The 15,011-nt window shown below is 35.2% G+C and overlaps 2 protein-coding genes across 3 annotated transcripts; one reads left to right on the top strand and one right to left on the bottom strand.

Annotated features, from left to right (window-relative positions):
- The first annotated feature begins 3,248 nt into the window (after positions 1–3,248).
- LOC125192883 (glycogen synthase-like) lies at positions 3,249–8,224 on the top strand. 2 transcript variants are annotated; one of them, XR_007171488.1, is made up of 15 exons: positions 3,249–3,553; positions 4,179–4,703; positions 4,821–4,919; positions 5,007–5,059; positions 5,409–5,466; positions 5,660–5,742; positions 5,946–6,023; positions 6,186–6,265; positions 6,620–6,792; positions 6,914–6,988; positions 7,152–7,192; positions 7,279–7,384; positions 7,460–7,542; positions 7,634–7,693; positions 8,019–8,163. XR_007171488.1 is itself a non-coding variant. In XM_048090554.1 (15 exons), the coding sequence occupies exons 1-15, from the start codon at positions 3,356–3,358 to the stop codon at positions 8,132–8,134; spliced, it is 1,842 nt and encodes a 613-aa protein (XP_047946511.1). In that variant the 5' UTR covers positions 3,252–3,355; the 3' UTR covers positions 8,135–8,224. The 2 variants fall into 2 exon arrangements, 1 of the variants encoding a protein (XP_047946511.1); XM_048090554.1 differs by having other exon boundaries at positions 3,252–3,553; positions 7,620–7,693; positions 8,019–8,224.
- A 26-nt stretch (positions 8,225–8,250) lies between these two features.
- Positions 8,251–13,637, bottom strand: LOC125192884 (YTH domain-containing protein ECT3-like). Its single transcript, XM_048090555.1, has 8 exons — positions 13,324–13,637; positions 12,561–12,598; positions 12,267–12,444; positions 11,676–11,752; positions 11,079–11,591; positions 9,946–10,440; positions 9,222–9,434; positions 8,251–9,076 (listed from the first exon to the last, which is right to left on the bottom strand). Exons 1-8 carry the CDS (start codon positions 13,376–13,378, stop codon positions 8,819–8,821), a joined length of 1,827 nt encoding a protein of 608 aa, XP_047946512.1. The 5' UTR covers positions 13,379–13,637; the 3' UTR covers positions 8,251–8,818.
- Positions 13,638–15,011: the final 1,374 nt, after the last annotated feature.

Here is a 15,011-nt window from a genome sequence, read left to right as displayed (position 1 = left end):
AGAATAAAATAAGATAGATGTTTTTTGCTAAAAAAGAAAATGAATCTAATATGTCGGGACATCTCAAAAAGGAAAGTTGGTCTAATACCTTGGGACGGAGGGAGTATTCACTATGATTTCATATTTACTACAGTATTATTGAAAGTATATAAGGAATAGTTTACATTTTAATCAATTATTCCGCTTATATCTTACTATTATAAAATTTGTATTATAAAAATAGGAGTTCCATTTTATTAATTTTTCCACCAATTTCTTTTTTCATAATTAAAATTTCAGTCGAATCAATATGGATATTCAAACTTTTCACTTTAGAATAATTGCAAAAAGTATTTACTTTCATTTTTCACTTGTTTTGAAAAAAATTCAGATGAATTTGCTAATAGATATAGGACAAGTTCAAGCACTTGGCATTAAAGAGTAATCCTAGGTGGCGTTTGGTTGCCATGACTAATAATCATGACACTATCCATCTAGAATTAAGTTGTGGGATTATTTTAAATGGAAGGGGGAGACTATGACTAATTATCATGAGACTGTCCATCTAAGATTAAGTTGTGGGGGTTAATATTATGAACCAAACATGATACATATTTAATCATAAGATTTAGTCTGACCAACTGAACACCCCCTAGTATATATAGTTAAAATGGAGTGAAATATCCACAAATGTCAGTACAATCCAAAAATCTAAAAGCTAATCTAACTAGTTTGCAAAATTTATAGGATTATAGTTGAATTTTTTGTGCATGTGTGATAAAAAGTATAGTCCAGAATCTGATGGGTTGGTCCTATGTTTTCTATTCTTTCACCTTATTTTATAGTACTAACTAATTTTTCACTTTTATGATGATTTTAATAAAATAATAATTTCACAAAAATCAAATACAGTAGATAAACGAATTAAAAAAATTCAAGTTTACTAAAAAAATATATTCTTAATTTCAAAATATTCTTAGTTCATGATCTGCATATTCTTATACTGTATTACTATTGTAAAGTATTATAAAGGATCGGTTTTATCTCATCATTTCGAACGTTTGCTTGAAATTGACCCACTATTTAGGTAATTACCCATTTAGTACTTATCATTACATTTTTAGGAATAAAATATTCCACAAAAATTTGGTGATTGCAATATAAACTTGGCAATATTCCGTCATTTAATCATAAAAATATCCCGTAATAAAAGTGTGAACTTTCAAGAATAAGCATAATGATACTAATATTTACGTTTGTGCATGTATGATATTAACTTACAATTGGTAAGCTTAAAAATGTAGGATAAGAGAGATTGACGAGCAACAAACAAGTGAAACGAGAAAATTGGGAATGTGTGATCTATGGAAGTTGTGCATGACATGTTTTAGGCCTACCAATTGAAGATCGACGTAAAACAATACTTCCATCTTCTCATAAAAATTGAATTTTTTCCGATTCTGGTCTGTCTCATAAAATAGCTCATCTATATTTTGATACTTCCTCTGCTTGTCATTAAAAGTCCGGGATCACATTTATTATAAATATTAGGTAAATCTCACATTCCACTAACATTTTATCTAGTATAAAACTAATACAAAAATACTTCATATATAAAAATGGATTCCACATTTCACTTTTTTTTTCGACTCACTTTCCTTTACATTTCTTAAAACATGTGCAGAGCTTAAATGAGACTTCTAATTGGGTGTACCTCATTCTCCATTAAAAATACTCCAATTACTGTTCTTTCTATCTCTTTTACTTTACCAATTAGATATCAACACTCATATCGTCATAAATGTTTCTATTTTTATGAGACGGAAAGACTATAATTTTTTAGGATTAGTGTACTTTAAGAATGTTTCGAGTGTGCGCATGCATGGTGCGTGCATAGAGACTCAAACAAGTGTAACATTGTTACGATGGTTTGTTTATAATTATAAATATGTGAAAATATATACCTTCTACATTGTAGACCAGAGTACTAAAACATGTCATTACAATAGGTCAGTCTTACCTAAGTCTTATCTAAGAAAACTAATGATAATAGTGGTATAATAATGAATACTCCATAATCTAAGTTGAAATGAATCTTTACCGTTGTCTGTTGAAAAATTTCATCTCGAAAGTATAGTGTTCTTAATCTTTGAGTACCCGATCTAGCCCGGTTTCCTTCTAGTAGCAGGTTAGTTGGGAATTATCAATTGCTCGTTATTCGTTTCGACACCCATGTTCTTTGTACTACACACATATTAAAAGAGGTATATATGACTGGAATTGGTTTGATGAGCATCTTATTTAGTGTAAATAAATTTTTTTTTTTTAAAAAAACAAAAAACTGACGAATGAAAATTGATGGAAATATGGAGGCGCAATAGCATATGCCCACACACACATAGTACAAAAATCAATGAAAAATGAATCATTGCAGTGAAACCATCTTTATAACTTGCCTTTTTGATAAATAATTTCTTGCTTAAAGATGTGATGAAATTATGAATATTTGTGAATAAGTAATTGATTAAAGGTAGTACTAGTTCTTATTCCTTTTACCCCATTTGTTTGTTTTTTTTTTTTTTTTTTTTTTTTTTTTTTTCTGTTATTCAACGACATTTCCATATTTTCATTAGTAAAAAAATGGAATTTTGTTTTTTATTATATTATAATTATAATTATAATTTATAAGAATATAAGTTAAGATACGAAGCATATCCCATAATGTCACGACTTTGATATGTTTGTTTGTTGTGATAAGTGACAATTACAACTCTTCAATCTTGTTTAGAAATTTTATAAATATGAGTATTTTTAGTTGAGTGATGATAGACAATCAAATTTTATACAACTAAAATAAGATTATATTAATAATTTGATGTATTAATTATATACTAAAATAATAAATATAGTAAGTGGACAAGTTAAAAGACTTACTAGTTTTTAACCTCATTTTTTATTTTTATATTTGAATTTTTTTCTTATTTTTATTAAAATTTGAATAAAAGTATGCCCTAATTACATTTATAGTTCTAAAAAAATTAAAAAATTATACATAAATTATAAATATATGACCACAATATTATACATTTTTTATGTACTATATATGCATCCATATAATTTAATTAAATACATAAATAAATCTATTTTTTTTTAAATAAACTAGTTTTTGGTTGTACAAAATTTGGTCATATAGATTTGTTGTTTTCAGTTCATTATAAATTAGAAAGATTTGATACGATGTGGGCCGTGAATGTCCTTGCGCCTATAAAAAGAAATCTCACTACAAAAGAAGAAAAAGAGACAGAAAACTCTTTGAAATTATGCGGACAGTTCAGTGACATTGTCAGAAATTCCTCAAAGAAGCTGCCTTGATACGATGATCATCCGAGGTTGTTCTTCACAGCCCACATCAGCCCCAAGAAGCTGCTTCTCCACCTTGTTTTTGTTGCCAAATTCGAACAGATATAGTTTCAAGAAGAGGGCTACAACATTGAAGCATGAATTGGATGTTGTCAGCTGTCGTTTCAACTCACCGCCCACAAATTTCAGGATTCAGGCATTAGAAGCCAACAAGGTTAGTTTTTTATTCAAGATTTTCAGACCCATTTTCTCAATTAGTTGATTGAGAAAATTTTAGTCTGAAAAATGATTTGAAAGGTGATAGTATGTTGAATAATGTGTTTTCACTGAGCTGCAATTGGGATTGCTGTCACTGATAGTTTGAAATTGAGAATCATATTCCAAATTATTAAGATGAAAGAACAAGTTTTTATAACTTAAAACAGTGTTGGCTGTGAAGAAATTTGAGACAAGGAAAATCTTAGATGCCAATGTGATGGAAAAAACTATCTAAAAAAAAAAAGTCTTGGTAGTAGACGACACACGTTTTGATGCAAAATTGGTATGTTCGAAGAGAAAAACTAGTTAATAGAAAACGGGGCTCACCTCATTGGAAAAAGAAACTTACAATAAATAGACAGCGACTGGTTTTGGTGAACGCATCAAAATGGAAAAACATGACTATTTTCGTGGACCGAGCTAGTATTTATAGCTCAGTTCTTTGATATATGTATCCAATTTTAGTGTTATTTGAAGAGAAATGGCTTGAAAGCACGAACACAAGAGCCCGTTGTTATGCTTCTTTAGCCTCACACTGTCTCTAGTTGAAATAGTATGCTCAAGTTTAAATGATTCTGCAGTTGGATGGTGTTAAAGCAGAAGGTTCGAGAACAAATTTACAGTATGATCATCTTACATGGCCTTCTCCGAGTGACAAAGTTCCGTTCTGGAAGAGAGAGTTTCCGTCTTGGGACATCAGCGACAGCGGCCATGTTGACATCCGGAAGGATTCTGACCCTATCCATATCATTCATGTCACAGCTGAAATGGCACCCATAGCTAAGGTGGGAGGTCTTGGCGATGTTGTGACCGGGCTAGCCCGTGCTTGTTTGACTCGTGGCCATACCGTGGATGTCTTTCTACCTTTCTATGAATGCATCAACAAACAGCATGTCAAAGAGCTCACACTGATCAGTACGTATGGCTCGTATCATGATGGGAGCTGGATCCCTACTAATGTCTACCGTGGAGTAGTTTTTGGAATTCCTGTGGTATTTATCGAACCGACTAACCACTTCTTCAAGGGACAAAGCGTGTATGGAGGCTCATATGATGAACTGGAAGCATATTTGTTCTTTAGTCGTGCCTGCCTCGAATGGCTGCAGGTATTGTGACTGTCTGTGTATTTATTATCTATGGCTTTCTCGTGGTCGATTCTCGGATAGATTTTGATTTTGAAACCAGATATTGGATATGGTTGGCTAAATCGAACCTGTTTGTAGGTCTCTGCAACTCAGCCCGACATTATTCATGTCCATGAGTGGCAGACTGCTGGTTTGCCGTTGCTCTACTGGGATATGTATCAGTATCTGTCCCTTCAGGTGGAGGACACTTTGTAACAACCGTTACTCGGTGAAAGTCATTTATTAGGTGAGGTTATGATCCGTATATCTCTTGCTGCCTTGCAGAAACCACGAATTGTGTTGACGATCCATAATATGGAGCACTATGGAGAATGCAGGTATGATACCGAATCGTTTCCTATTTATTGCAACTGCACCTTACCGAAAACTGGCTATCAGCAATCCCTTCACACGTGCTCTCATTCTTTTTCCCCAAATCAGCATTTTGCCTATTACATCAAAACAGATGCTCCCCTTACCAATAAATTTTTTATTTCATGTAGAAAAATGGTATTATATCTGTAATCCTGGAAGATAAGTAAAGTAAATAGATAGTAGTATCTTCTGCAACCTCTGTGTTTACGACTAAGTACACTATTTGAGTTGATGTAGAGCTAATCTCTATCTGTTCATAACACGAAAAATCCTTCTTTTCTACCTTGACTTGTTGATGTGATCCTTTTGAAGGCAAGAGCAATTGAACAAGTGCGGTCTTGATGGATCCGTATATTCAACTGAAGAGAAGGTTTGTCTTCAATACGTCTTGCATGCTATAGATATATGTGATTTGATTAGCCTTCCTTTTAAGGTGATCTCATTGTTTCGTTTGGGCCTTCATCTCTATGATAAATGATAAATTACCATTTATCATATTGCATTTTTTTTCGATTAGCACTGACTGACCATAAGAGTTTACTCATCAATTCGAAAATTGGCAGGCTATGGATGATAGAACTATTGGGCACAACCCCGAGAGATTAAGTTTGCTAAAAGGAGGCATTGTCTACAGCAATGCTGTAGTGTAAGTAACTGTGCATCAAATGCTCTCATTTTTCTTCCATGTGAATGCATATAGGCGTATTTGACCACTGCTACCTTCATCCCGCCTCGTATTAATGAAACTCTAAGTTTGTATTGTTATTAAGCAATCTGGCTGTGGTAGGAGTATTTACTAGTAATAGGTAAGCAATTGATAGAGCTTCTAAGTATTCTTGTAATCTCCAGTACAGTTTCTCCAACATATCTCAAGGAAACACTTAACTCGGGATGGCTTGCTGCAACACTGATACGACATCGTGACAAGTGAGCACATCTAGTTACACCTATCAGTTGCTTTTCACTATTGAGTGATAATCCATGAAGTCTTACATCTAGCCACATCCAACTTCAAACATTGCTAAATATATAAATATACCTCAATAATGAAAATGATGGACTAAATGGACTGTTTAATGCTTTTGTAAGGTACTTCGGCATTTTGAACGGGATAGATACTGCAATTTGGAACCCTGCCACAGATGCATTCTTGCCTGCTAAGTTTGATGGTAATAATCTTATCCACCCACAACATTCTCGACGTTTCCATAGTGTACCGTATTGTTACTATACTTTTCTACTCTTATTTACTAGATTAAGATGTCTGGCATCTAGAAGGTTTGAGCTAAGAAATTCATCAAATTGCATTTTTGGAGTTTCCTATCTAGTTTCCTCGTATGCATGTTTGTCACAGTCGAACAATGTTTACGTTGTATCATCAGCAGGCAGTGGTGTTTACTTCTGCCTGCATATAAATTATACAATGTTTATATGCAAAACAGAAATTAACCGAGTTTGATGAAAGGTCGGTCAATTTTTTTTTTTGGTGGTTATTTTGTTGCCTTCTTCCTTGATTTCGGCAGCTAACCAAATCGAAGGGAAAAAGATCTGCAAGCTTTATGTGCAAAGAGGGCTTGGTTTGGCTCCCGAAGCACAGGACTCTGCTAAGGTGCCCCTGGTCGTCTGCATCACTCGTTTAGTTGCTCAGAAAGGTCTTCATTTGATCACTAATGCAATCAGACATGTAGAAGCCCTTGTACGTCTCTCTATCTCTGGATGCCTTGCCTTCGTATTTGTGTATATTTATGTATTCCCTTTCTTGCGTTGTAAATGAGATTCGACGTTATTGGAGATATGTTAATCTGGATCCGTTTCAGAATGGACAAATGATAATTTTGGGGACTGCTCCAGATGCTCGAGTTGGCAGCGAATTTGAAGGTCTTGCTCGATTGGTAATGCAAATTTCCTTCTCCATTCAAGTATCTAAGTCTGATGTGCAAAATATCAGAACAAGTTCTCCTACAAAATTGTCGAACACCATCTATGTTGGTCGATGCACATACAGTAGGCGATAATTAATGTAGTATACCCAACTGACTTCATTTCATCTTCTAGCACAACGAAGGTCCTAGCATTCGGATTCTTCAGATGTACAGGTGATTCTTCTTTCTCGTGTGGATTATTTAGCATTATAGAGATGGCCAATGTGACCCCTTGCCTTGTTGTCGTGTGGATTATGCAGCGAGGAGCTGTCCCACATGCTCTATGCAGCTGCCGACATTGTGTTGGTTCCATCCATATACGAGCCATGCGGACTTTCTCAGATGATTGGGATGCGCTATGGAGCGGTATGTGCATTTGCTACAACATAGCTATACGAACATGTACGGCTTAATCACAATCCGTTGTTTCGTTAATATCAGGTTCCACTGGTCAGAAAGACTGGTGGTCTTGCAGACACTGTTTTCGACATGGATGATCAGTCGCATTCTGAGATTGCGAACGGGTAAGGATCAGATCATATTATTAACTCTTTTGTTTTGGTGTTTTCCTTTTCTATTTCTTTCTGATCATCCACTGCAGGTTTGTTTTCGAAGGGATTGATGAAGGATCGTTGAACTGCACTCTAGATCGTGCTTTTTCATTCTACCACGAGAGTAAGTAGATAGCTTTCTTTTTGCCAAGATCACTTAGAGGTCAAAGACCGCACTGACACGAGACAATAAGGCCAAACGCAAACACAACACGATAAGAGAATCCTGGACACGAATACGATCATGATACAACTCAAGCAGACACGTACATGAAACCCACAATAGCCCTACAGAGTCTAATTCCCTAAGTTTAATGCGTTAGTTTTATCACGTCGGCCCAATAGCAGGTTACACGTGTCCTAATTGTGTCAAAACGGTAAGGACACATTAGTTTCGTGTGTGCTTTCATGTCGTATCCAAAATTGACAACCCGTTAATTTTGGTGCAGAGCCTAATGAATGGAGGGACACGGTGAAGAAGGTTTTGCAGATGGATAATAGCTGGAACAATGCAGCAGGAAAGTATATTGATGTCTATAACAATGTCAGAGTTAAACATCATTGAAAATATGTCAATTCCCACTCCTCAATAAACAACCTATCTTTGTATCATAATCACTTAAGCTTTGGTCAAAATAAAAACAATTTAGAGGTAGTCTCACAAGTTTCATGAAGAAGACATAAATACAACATTACAGATAAATTTCAATCATTTGAAATCTTGGTTATTCAACAAAGGACAACTATTCATTCAATTGATGTAACAATCTTGCTGCATTCTATTTTGAGGCTTATACAGATTGCTATTGCCTAGCAGCTTAAATAATTGCCCCACAATTGAACCAAGAAAAAGCTAAAAGAGAAGAGTAAAGGAAAGAAAGGAGAGAGAAACAAAGGCAGCAAGTACTAGACATGGGAGGCTTCTAATCCTTCCCATGCCTAAAACTACAATCTTAACAAGAGAATAGAGAAACAAACGAACAAGACCGACAGAGAGAGAAGACAAAGAAGTACGAAGGCTATCCCAGATTCCAGCCTCCTTTCTTACCTGAGAGAAGCACATAACAGCCAAGTACTCACACAGAGAAAATGAGACAATACTAAGGGGGCAGAGATTATGCAGCGCAAGTGATGACGGCAAGCATGGGACGAATTAAACGGTCACCTCAATGATCCCAGTCAGCAACTTCCTATGCCAATTGTCAACTAATACAAGCAGTTGCGGTCTGCTGGCGTCTCAACATTGGGGCTACTCCACATCTTTGTTTGAGAGGCTTTTAACACCATCTAACTGGAGGGTGTCAGCCAAGTTATCTGACAATTGATTTATTGTATCAGTAGCAAGTGCAGCACTCATATTCCCAGCTGGGGTAGCTCGCTGTTTTGCCTTCCTATCAAGCAAGGCTTTCTCTCGCTCATCATAGAAGTTGAAATCATCAAGAAGAGAGGTTTCGGCATCATGGTTCTTGAAGATCGTTAACATTTCAATTCCTTGTTCCAGTTTCACCTAAAAACAAGATGAATTTAAGTTAGTAAATACGCAACATGAAACTCAAACAGAAGAGTTTGTCTCCTCTCACAAAAAAAAAGGAGAGCGATATACATGTATGGTATACAAAACTGAAATCCAAATAGTTTGAAAGTGTACAAACCTCTTGTGAGTCTCGACTGTGAGTAACTGGCTTGTTGTCATTATTTTCAACAAGTATGTGGCGGAAGCGACTGTTTGGTACATCTTTGATAATATGCCATTTAACAGGAAACTGACCACTCCACCGATCCTGCTGCCAGTAATCAGCATCAGTCTCAAAGTCAACAGGTCCAACCATCTCAGCTACACCACAAAACTGTCCACTAGCATTCACCTGCAAGTAATCACACTTGTTACTAGAGCTCATACAGAAATGGATATAGCAATGAACAATAAAAGAATTGACCGAGATGCAATTGCATGCAATTGTTACTGGCTGTGTGATTGATATGGAATAACAGCAATCAATGTAACTGCGGAAACATAATGGTCAATAGCATAACTATCACAAAAGTTGAACACCAAAAAATCATATTTCACTACACTAAATGAGATACTGGACTGTCATGGTAGATTAGTGGTAGCCTATAAATTACCAACAAATGTCCCCATCATCAAAAAATTAGGTTCCACAGCGTAAAGCAACTAAATTTATCAATGGTGCCATACAATTATTTTAAAATTTGTAGTGTATAGTACTTTGATTGTTCAAGTTTCCGTTTCAGGAGATTGCAAGCAGCAAATCTCCCATACAAGTTTTATCAATTGAGAAGTCTTAGAAACTAAGGACAAGGAGATAGGTTTTTTTAGGACATAATTATTGAGAGCAAGTACAGGAATCTTACAGAGAAAAAGAGGAAAACTGGACAACTGCCTTCCATTTCTTTTGCTTCATTATACGCAGCATCCAATTTTCTGTTTCCAAGTGGTGTGCTGGCCCAAACACTGTATTTAATACTTTTATGGATATTGTCTTCACTGAATGACTTGATGACAAAGAATTTTGCGCGTTCATAATCAGTTATGAAATCCGGAGAGTTAAAATGCTGGACATGAAACATAGAAGTAGATTCAACATCTTTATTGCCAGTGGCTCCCTCTTCAGATGAAATCTTGCTTGTGGGCTTCGTAGCCCTAGGTCCTCGGTTCCGATCACCAGAAATACCAAGTGTATCTGTAGAAACATTGATAGTGTCTCTGTCCCTATCACGCCTTCCACCTCTGTCACCAGTAAATCGAGACCGGTTGGAATTAGGCCCAAGAGTGTTCTGGTAAGAACCACCATGGGAAAAATGCCTAGCCGAGGAGTTCACGGTTAAACCAAATCCCTGATATGGTGCCTGCCATTACAATATCAGCAATCCAGAAAAGGGTGAGGAATTAATACGCTGGATACTTCAAAGTGTTTTAAAGACAAGTTTCTATATATCAACGGTAACTACAATGTTTACATTTTGCACAAGAAATACTAGCATTAGATTTTCAAGAAACAAGACATGAGAGAAAGAGTAGTGAAAAATGAATCCGCATACAGAGCTTAACAGATGTGTATACAGTAGACGATAAATGGTTTCAAGTATTGTGATTTGTGAGGATTGCAAGTGAGACAATGAGCTCTCAACAAATGAACTGAAAGTATAGGGGGAAAAACAATAGAAGCAGAGTGCCTATCAAGCTATCAGCTTTTAATTAATCACCTGCTTGTGTATGACAAAGCCAAACATGATATGGAAGGAAGACAATGAGATATTTTCATGCAAGTATATACTTATACCAAGTTCATGACTCTGTTTATCTCCCTTAAAGTGGCCTAACATCCATCTTATTAACAATTTAACAGACCTAACAAAGTTTTCTAAACTTTCTAGGCAGATATGATCTTTCATTGCTCAAGCAGATTTAACACAATGTGAATTATAGCAAGAATGTATCTTTTTTCTGCACATAGTGTATATAATGTCAAAAGGGTTTAACAAACCTGCGCAACATTTTGCTCATACGATCCAAGTATGCCAATAGGTTGAGGATACACATTTCCAGAAGTCAATGGAGACATGAACCTGCTAGTATCTAAGGAACTTGAGCGGCTTGGCACTGGTTCATTGGATGCATACTCGACAGGGAAATTGTAAAGACCATGACCACTATTTCCAGAAATATCTCCACCAGCAAAAGAACCAAATGGTAGATAGTAACCTGATCCTGGCCCAAAAAATGCATTGTCGATAAGATTTTCTTGATTGCCATTTCCTGATGGCATCAATTCAGTCTGTGAAGCTGGAAGTCCCGAAGTAACATGGGGTGGGCCAGGTGAAACTGCTGGTGGATAGTAAGGGGGCGTCACAGGCATTTGGTGTGGAGAGAACAGCTGACCATCAATCATTATTGAAGACATTGGGCTAGCAAGCGGGGAGAACTGTCCATATGCCATCTGGGAGTCGAAGCCATAGCTTGGTGGATAGAAGAGTGAAGAATTATCATTGTACATTCCCTTTTACAAGGTTAAAACATAGATTAGTGTCCATGGCTTCCCTTCATACAAAAATACATATATGACAAAAATATTTATACTCACTGGAGGTATGACATGCAAGTTGTTGGCATTAACATAGTTAGAATGTTCATCCCAGTTACCACTGCCATTTTCATAACCTAAAAGGAAAGCAACGTCAGAGTTAACTCCAAATGATGGAAGGTATAACATAGACATGCACGAACAGGACATAATCAACATTCATTGGTAGCACCCGAAAAGGACACGATGGCTAATTCTAACAATAACAACAACCTATATGCTTGTAGAAGCTGTGCTAGAAAAAATAAAAGCAGTGGGCATGACTGTCAAGCCTAAAGTAAAATAGCTACACTTGAAAGTATGACTGTATCACTGCTGTAATTAATTGCTATACATAGATTATATGGGTTTAAAAAATTTTCCTGCCTAGAAGAAGCTTGAATGAATATCCTGCTTTCATCTTAATCATGCAAATATGCAATCATTGTCAGTAACTTCGGAGCCCAAAAGAAAAATGGAAGCTCCATATAAGGTCATAAATTTCTATGCATGAGCAACTAAAAATGTGATCATTTGTCTATGGATACAATTAATCATGTGACTATTGTGCTATAGAAAAAAGAGTCCATCAATAGGTTCTTCAATAACTACCTCCAAAATATAAACCCTGTTCTTGAGGGGTATATGCACTGAATGGATGCACTGCAGTAAGAGTTCCACTTGGTTCTGAAGTTGCTGGCTGATCTTTGGTGGTTCTTGAGGCACCAGAAACGGCAGTATCTGGAGAAGGATTTGTAGAAACAATCCTTTCACCCTTGGGTGAGGTATGCTGGTAAAAGGTTGAGAGAGAAGCAGATATCGAGAACATCAGACATGCTAATACAAACATATGGATTAGAAGCAATAAACCTAGTAAAGTAAAGGATCAGATTATAGAAAAGATACCTGTTCAGGCAAATTATGTATCTCAACAGCTCGGTCACCTGGATTTAACAACAATTGTCATAGAAAACCAAAAAAGTTTGCCATCAATATCAATATTGAACAATACTGAACTTACATACGTAACAAACTAAAATTAGTGAGCTAAAGCAATCAAAAAAGTATTCTTATGATCAACTTTAAATCATAACATTGAGTCTACACCTACCGCAAGAGACTATGAGCTAAACGAGTTAACGAGTCTTTAACATTAAAACGCATAAACTGAGCCTACAACAGTTATTTTCATCTGAATTGGCACTAAACTCGTTCCTAAAAAGTAAAACACATCCTTGCCCAATGCCCAATGCCCAACCAACCATGTTTTCAATTCCTATAGAATAAAGAGATTCTTCTAGAAAAAAACAAGCTCATATGGTTTATCGTGATTTCCCTTCACTCAGAAATAGAGAACATCTTTGTTATAGCTCATCTAAGCCCTCCACCAAAACCATTCCAACAAAATCCAAATCAGTACAATATGATACATAAATGCCTCCAATACCCTAAAAGTAAACCCTAAAAAACTAAATCTGAGAGATTGAAATAAAAAGGGGTTCCAAAATTCCAATACCAAACCCCCTCATTGTTGATGATTAAATACTTCGGAGTGAATGCAGGGCCTAAAGTCGAGGGCATGACGTGACGTGACACCAAAAAAATTAGCAATCACGAGCATGTAAACTCAATTAAATGAGCACAGTCAATAGAAAAGCCGAGAACAAACCAGGAGATTGAATTGGGGCGAAGTGATCGAGGCTCGGCTGATTCCCGTCTTCCATTGAACTCAATCGAATTAACTCAACCAATCAAATCAAAAAACAGCCACCCAAAAAACCAGATCTACCGCGAAGTGAATCACTCAGTTGAAGATCCAATTAAACCAATCGAATTGCTCGAATCGAGTGTGCGAGTGCGTACAAGAGAAAAGCCCTCTCTTTCCACAAAACAATTGGAATTCGCTCTCAATTTTGCGAGAGCATCAAGAAATTGCGAAATCAAATTGCTTCGCGGCAGGGTTTGAAAACTAAGGGGTTTTAGAGACCTAATATATACATACAAAATATACATGCATATATAAATCTATGCGCTAATTCCGCTTAATAATATAATTATAATAAGGGTTGAAAATTTAAAATATTGAATTATAAAGTTTGAGATTTTGATATATATTGATTGATATAGATATAGATTCAAAATTGGTGAAAGGCTTTTAAAGTTTATTGTCGAAATTGTTCTTTCGTGTGTTGTGCAGTTAATTTTTTTCGCCCGAATGTTTAACAGAATAGTAATGAGATGAGAATCGATGAGTCGATACTGATTTGTAATTATTCGAGCATTAAAAGTTTATTGTTGAAATTGTTCTCTTTCTGTGTTGCGTAGTTAATTTTTTTCGCCAAAAGGTCAACGGAAAAGTAATGAGATGAGAATCAATGAGTCGATATTGATTTGTAATTATTCGGGAGTTGAAGTTTGGTTATTCTACGACTGATAACATGATATAACTTTCATGAATTTTAAAACTAGTCCATTGATTTTGAATTTAAATGTCAATTTTGGTTGCAAATTGAAAGTTTATTGCAATAATTTTAAAAGTAGATCTAAGGCACATAAATATTATAGAATATAATTTGTTAGCATCTAATCATAGTTATATGATAAGACGAATATTTCGTGAAAGATAATTTGTATATAAAGGGCGTGCGTCAATTCTATGCAGATAATACGTAGCACCTACGTCCATCTGATTAAATTTGTTTAGGCTAATGATCACATCTCTATCCATATCATTTTATAATTTAAATTTTTATATTAAACTTTGAAATTTATTATTTTATATTCAATGTTTTGTATATGTTTTAAATCTATCTCATGTTTTTCGACTTATCAAGTACTACTAATCCTTTTAATTCGTATCAATTTAATCACTCATTAACAAAGGGTAGATTAACATTTTCGCACACAACTTATTTTAAATTACAAATAGATCATCTTTAACATGCCATGTCACAATTCACGGTTAAAGTAAAATATTATAATCGAAATTGCTACAAATTGTTAGAAATTGAAAAGATTAAGTTAAAAAAAATGGAATATAATTGTACAATTAATTAAAAAGTAGAGATAAATTCAGTAAATTTCAAGGATTGTGATCAAATTAAGATTAGAATAGATTCGATCAAATTAATTAACCCATTTTCCCGGTTAACTTACTTGGAGGTGGTATTTAATTTATGGCTAAAAAGGGCTATTTGCTATGTTTCACAATTTTAATCCAAGAAATGGAATAATATGGCCAACAATAATTCAATTGTGTAGTAGTATATAATTTGGTTAAGTCACTTACTTGTGGCCAAAACGTTACAAGTTTGCAGCCACAACCTTTTCTTATCATATTTAAAAAGCACAACACTT

Source organism: Salvia hispanica, chromosome 6 (assembly GCF_023119035.1).
Source record: "Salvia hispanica cultivar TCC Black 2014 chromosome 6, UniMelb_Shisp_WGS_1.0, whole genome shotgun sequence".
Classification (NCBI taxonomy): domain Eukaryota; kingdom Viridiplantae; phylum Streptophyta; class Magnoliopsida; order Lamiales; family Lamiaceae; genus Salvia; species Salvia hispanica.
Note: the sequence above shows the minus strand (reverse complement) of the source record. Positions and strands in the feature narration are given on the sequence as shown.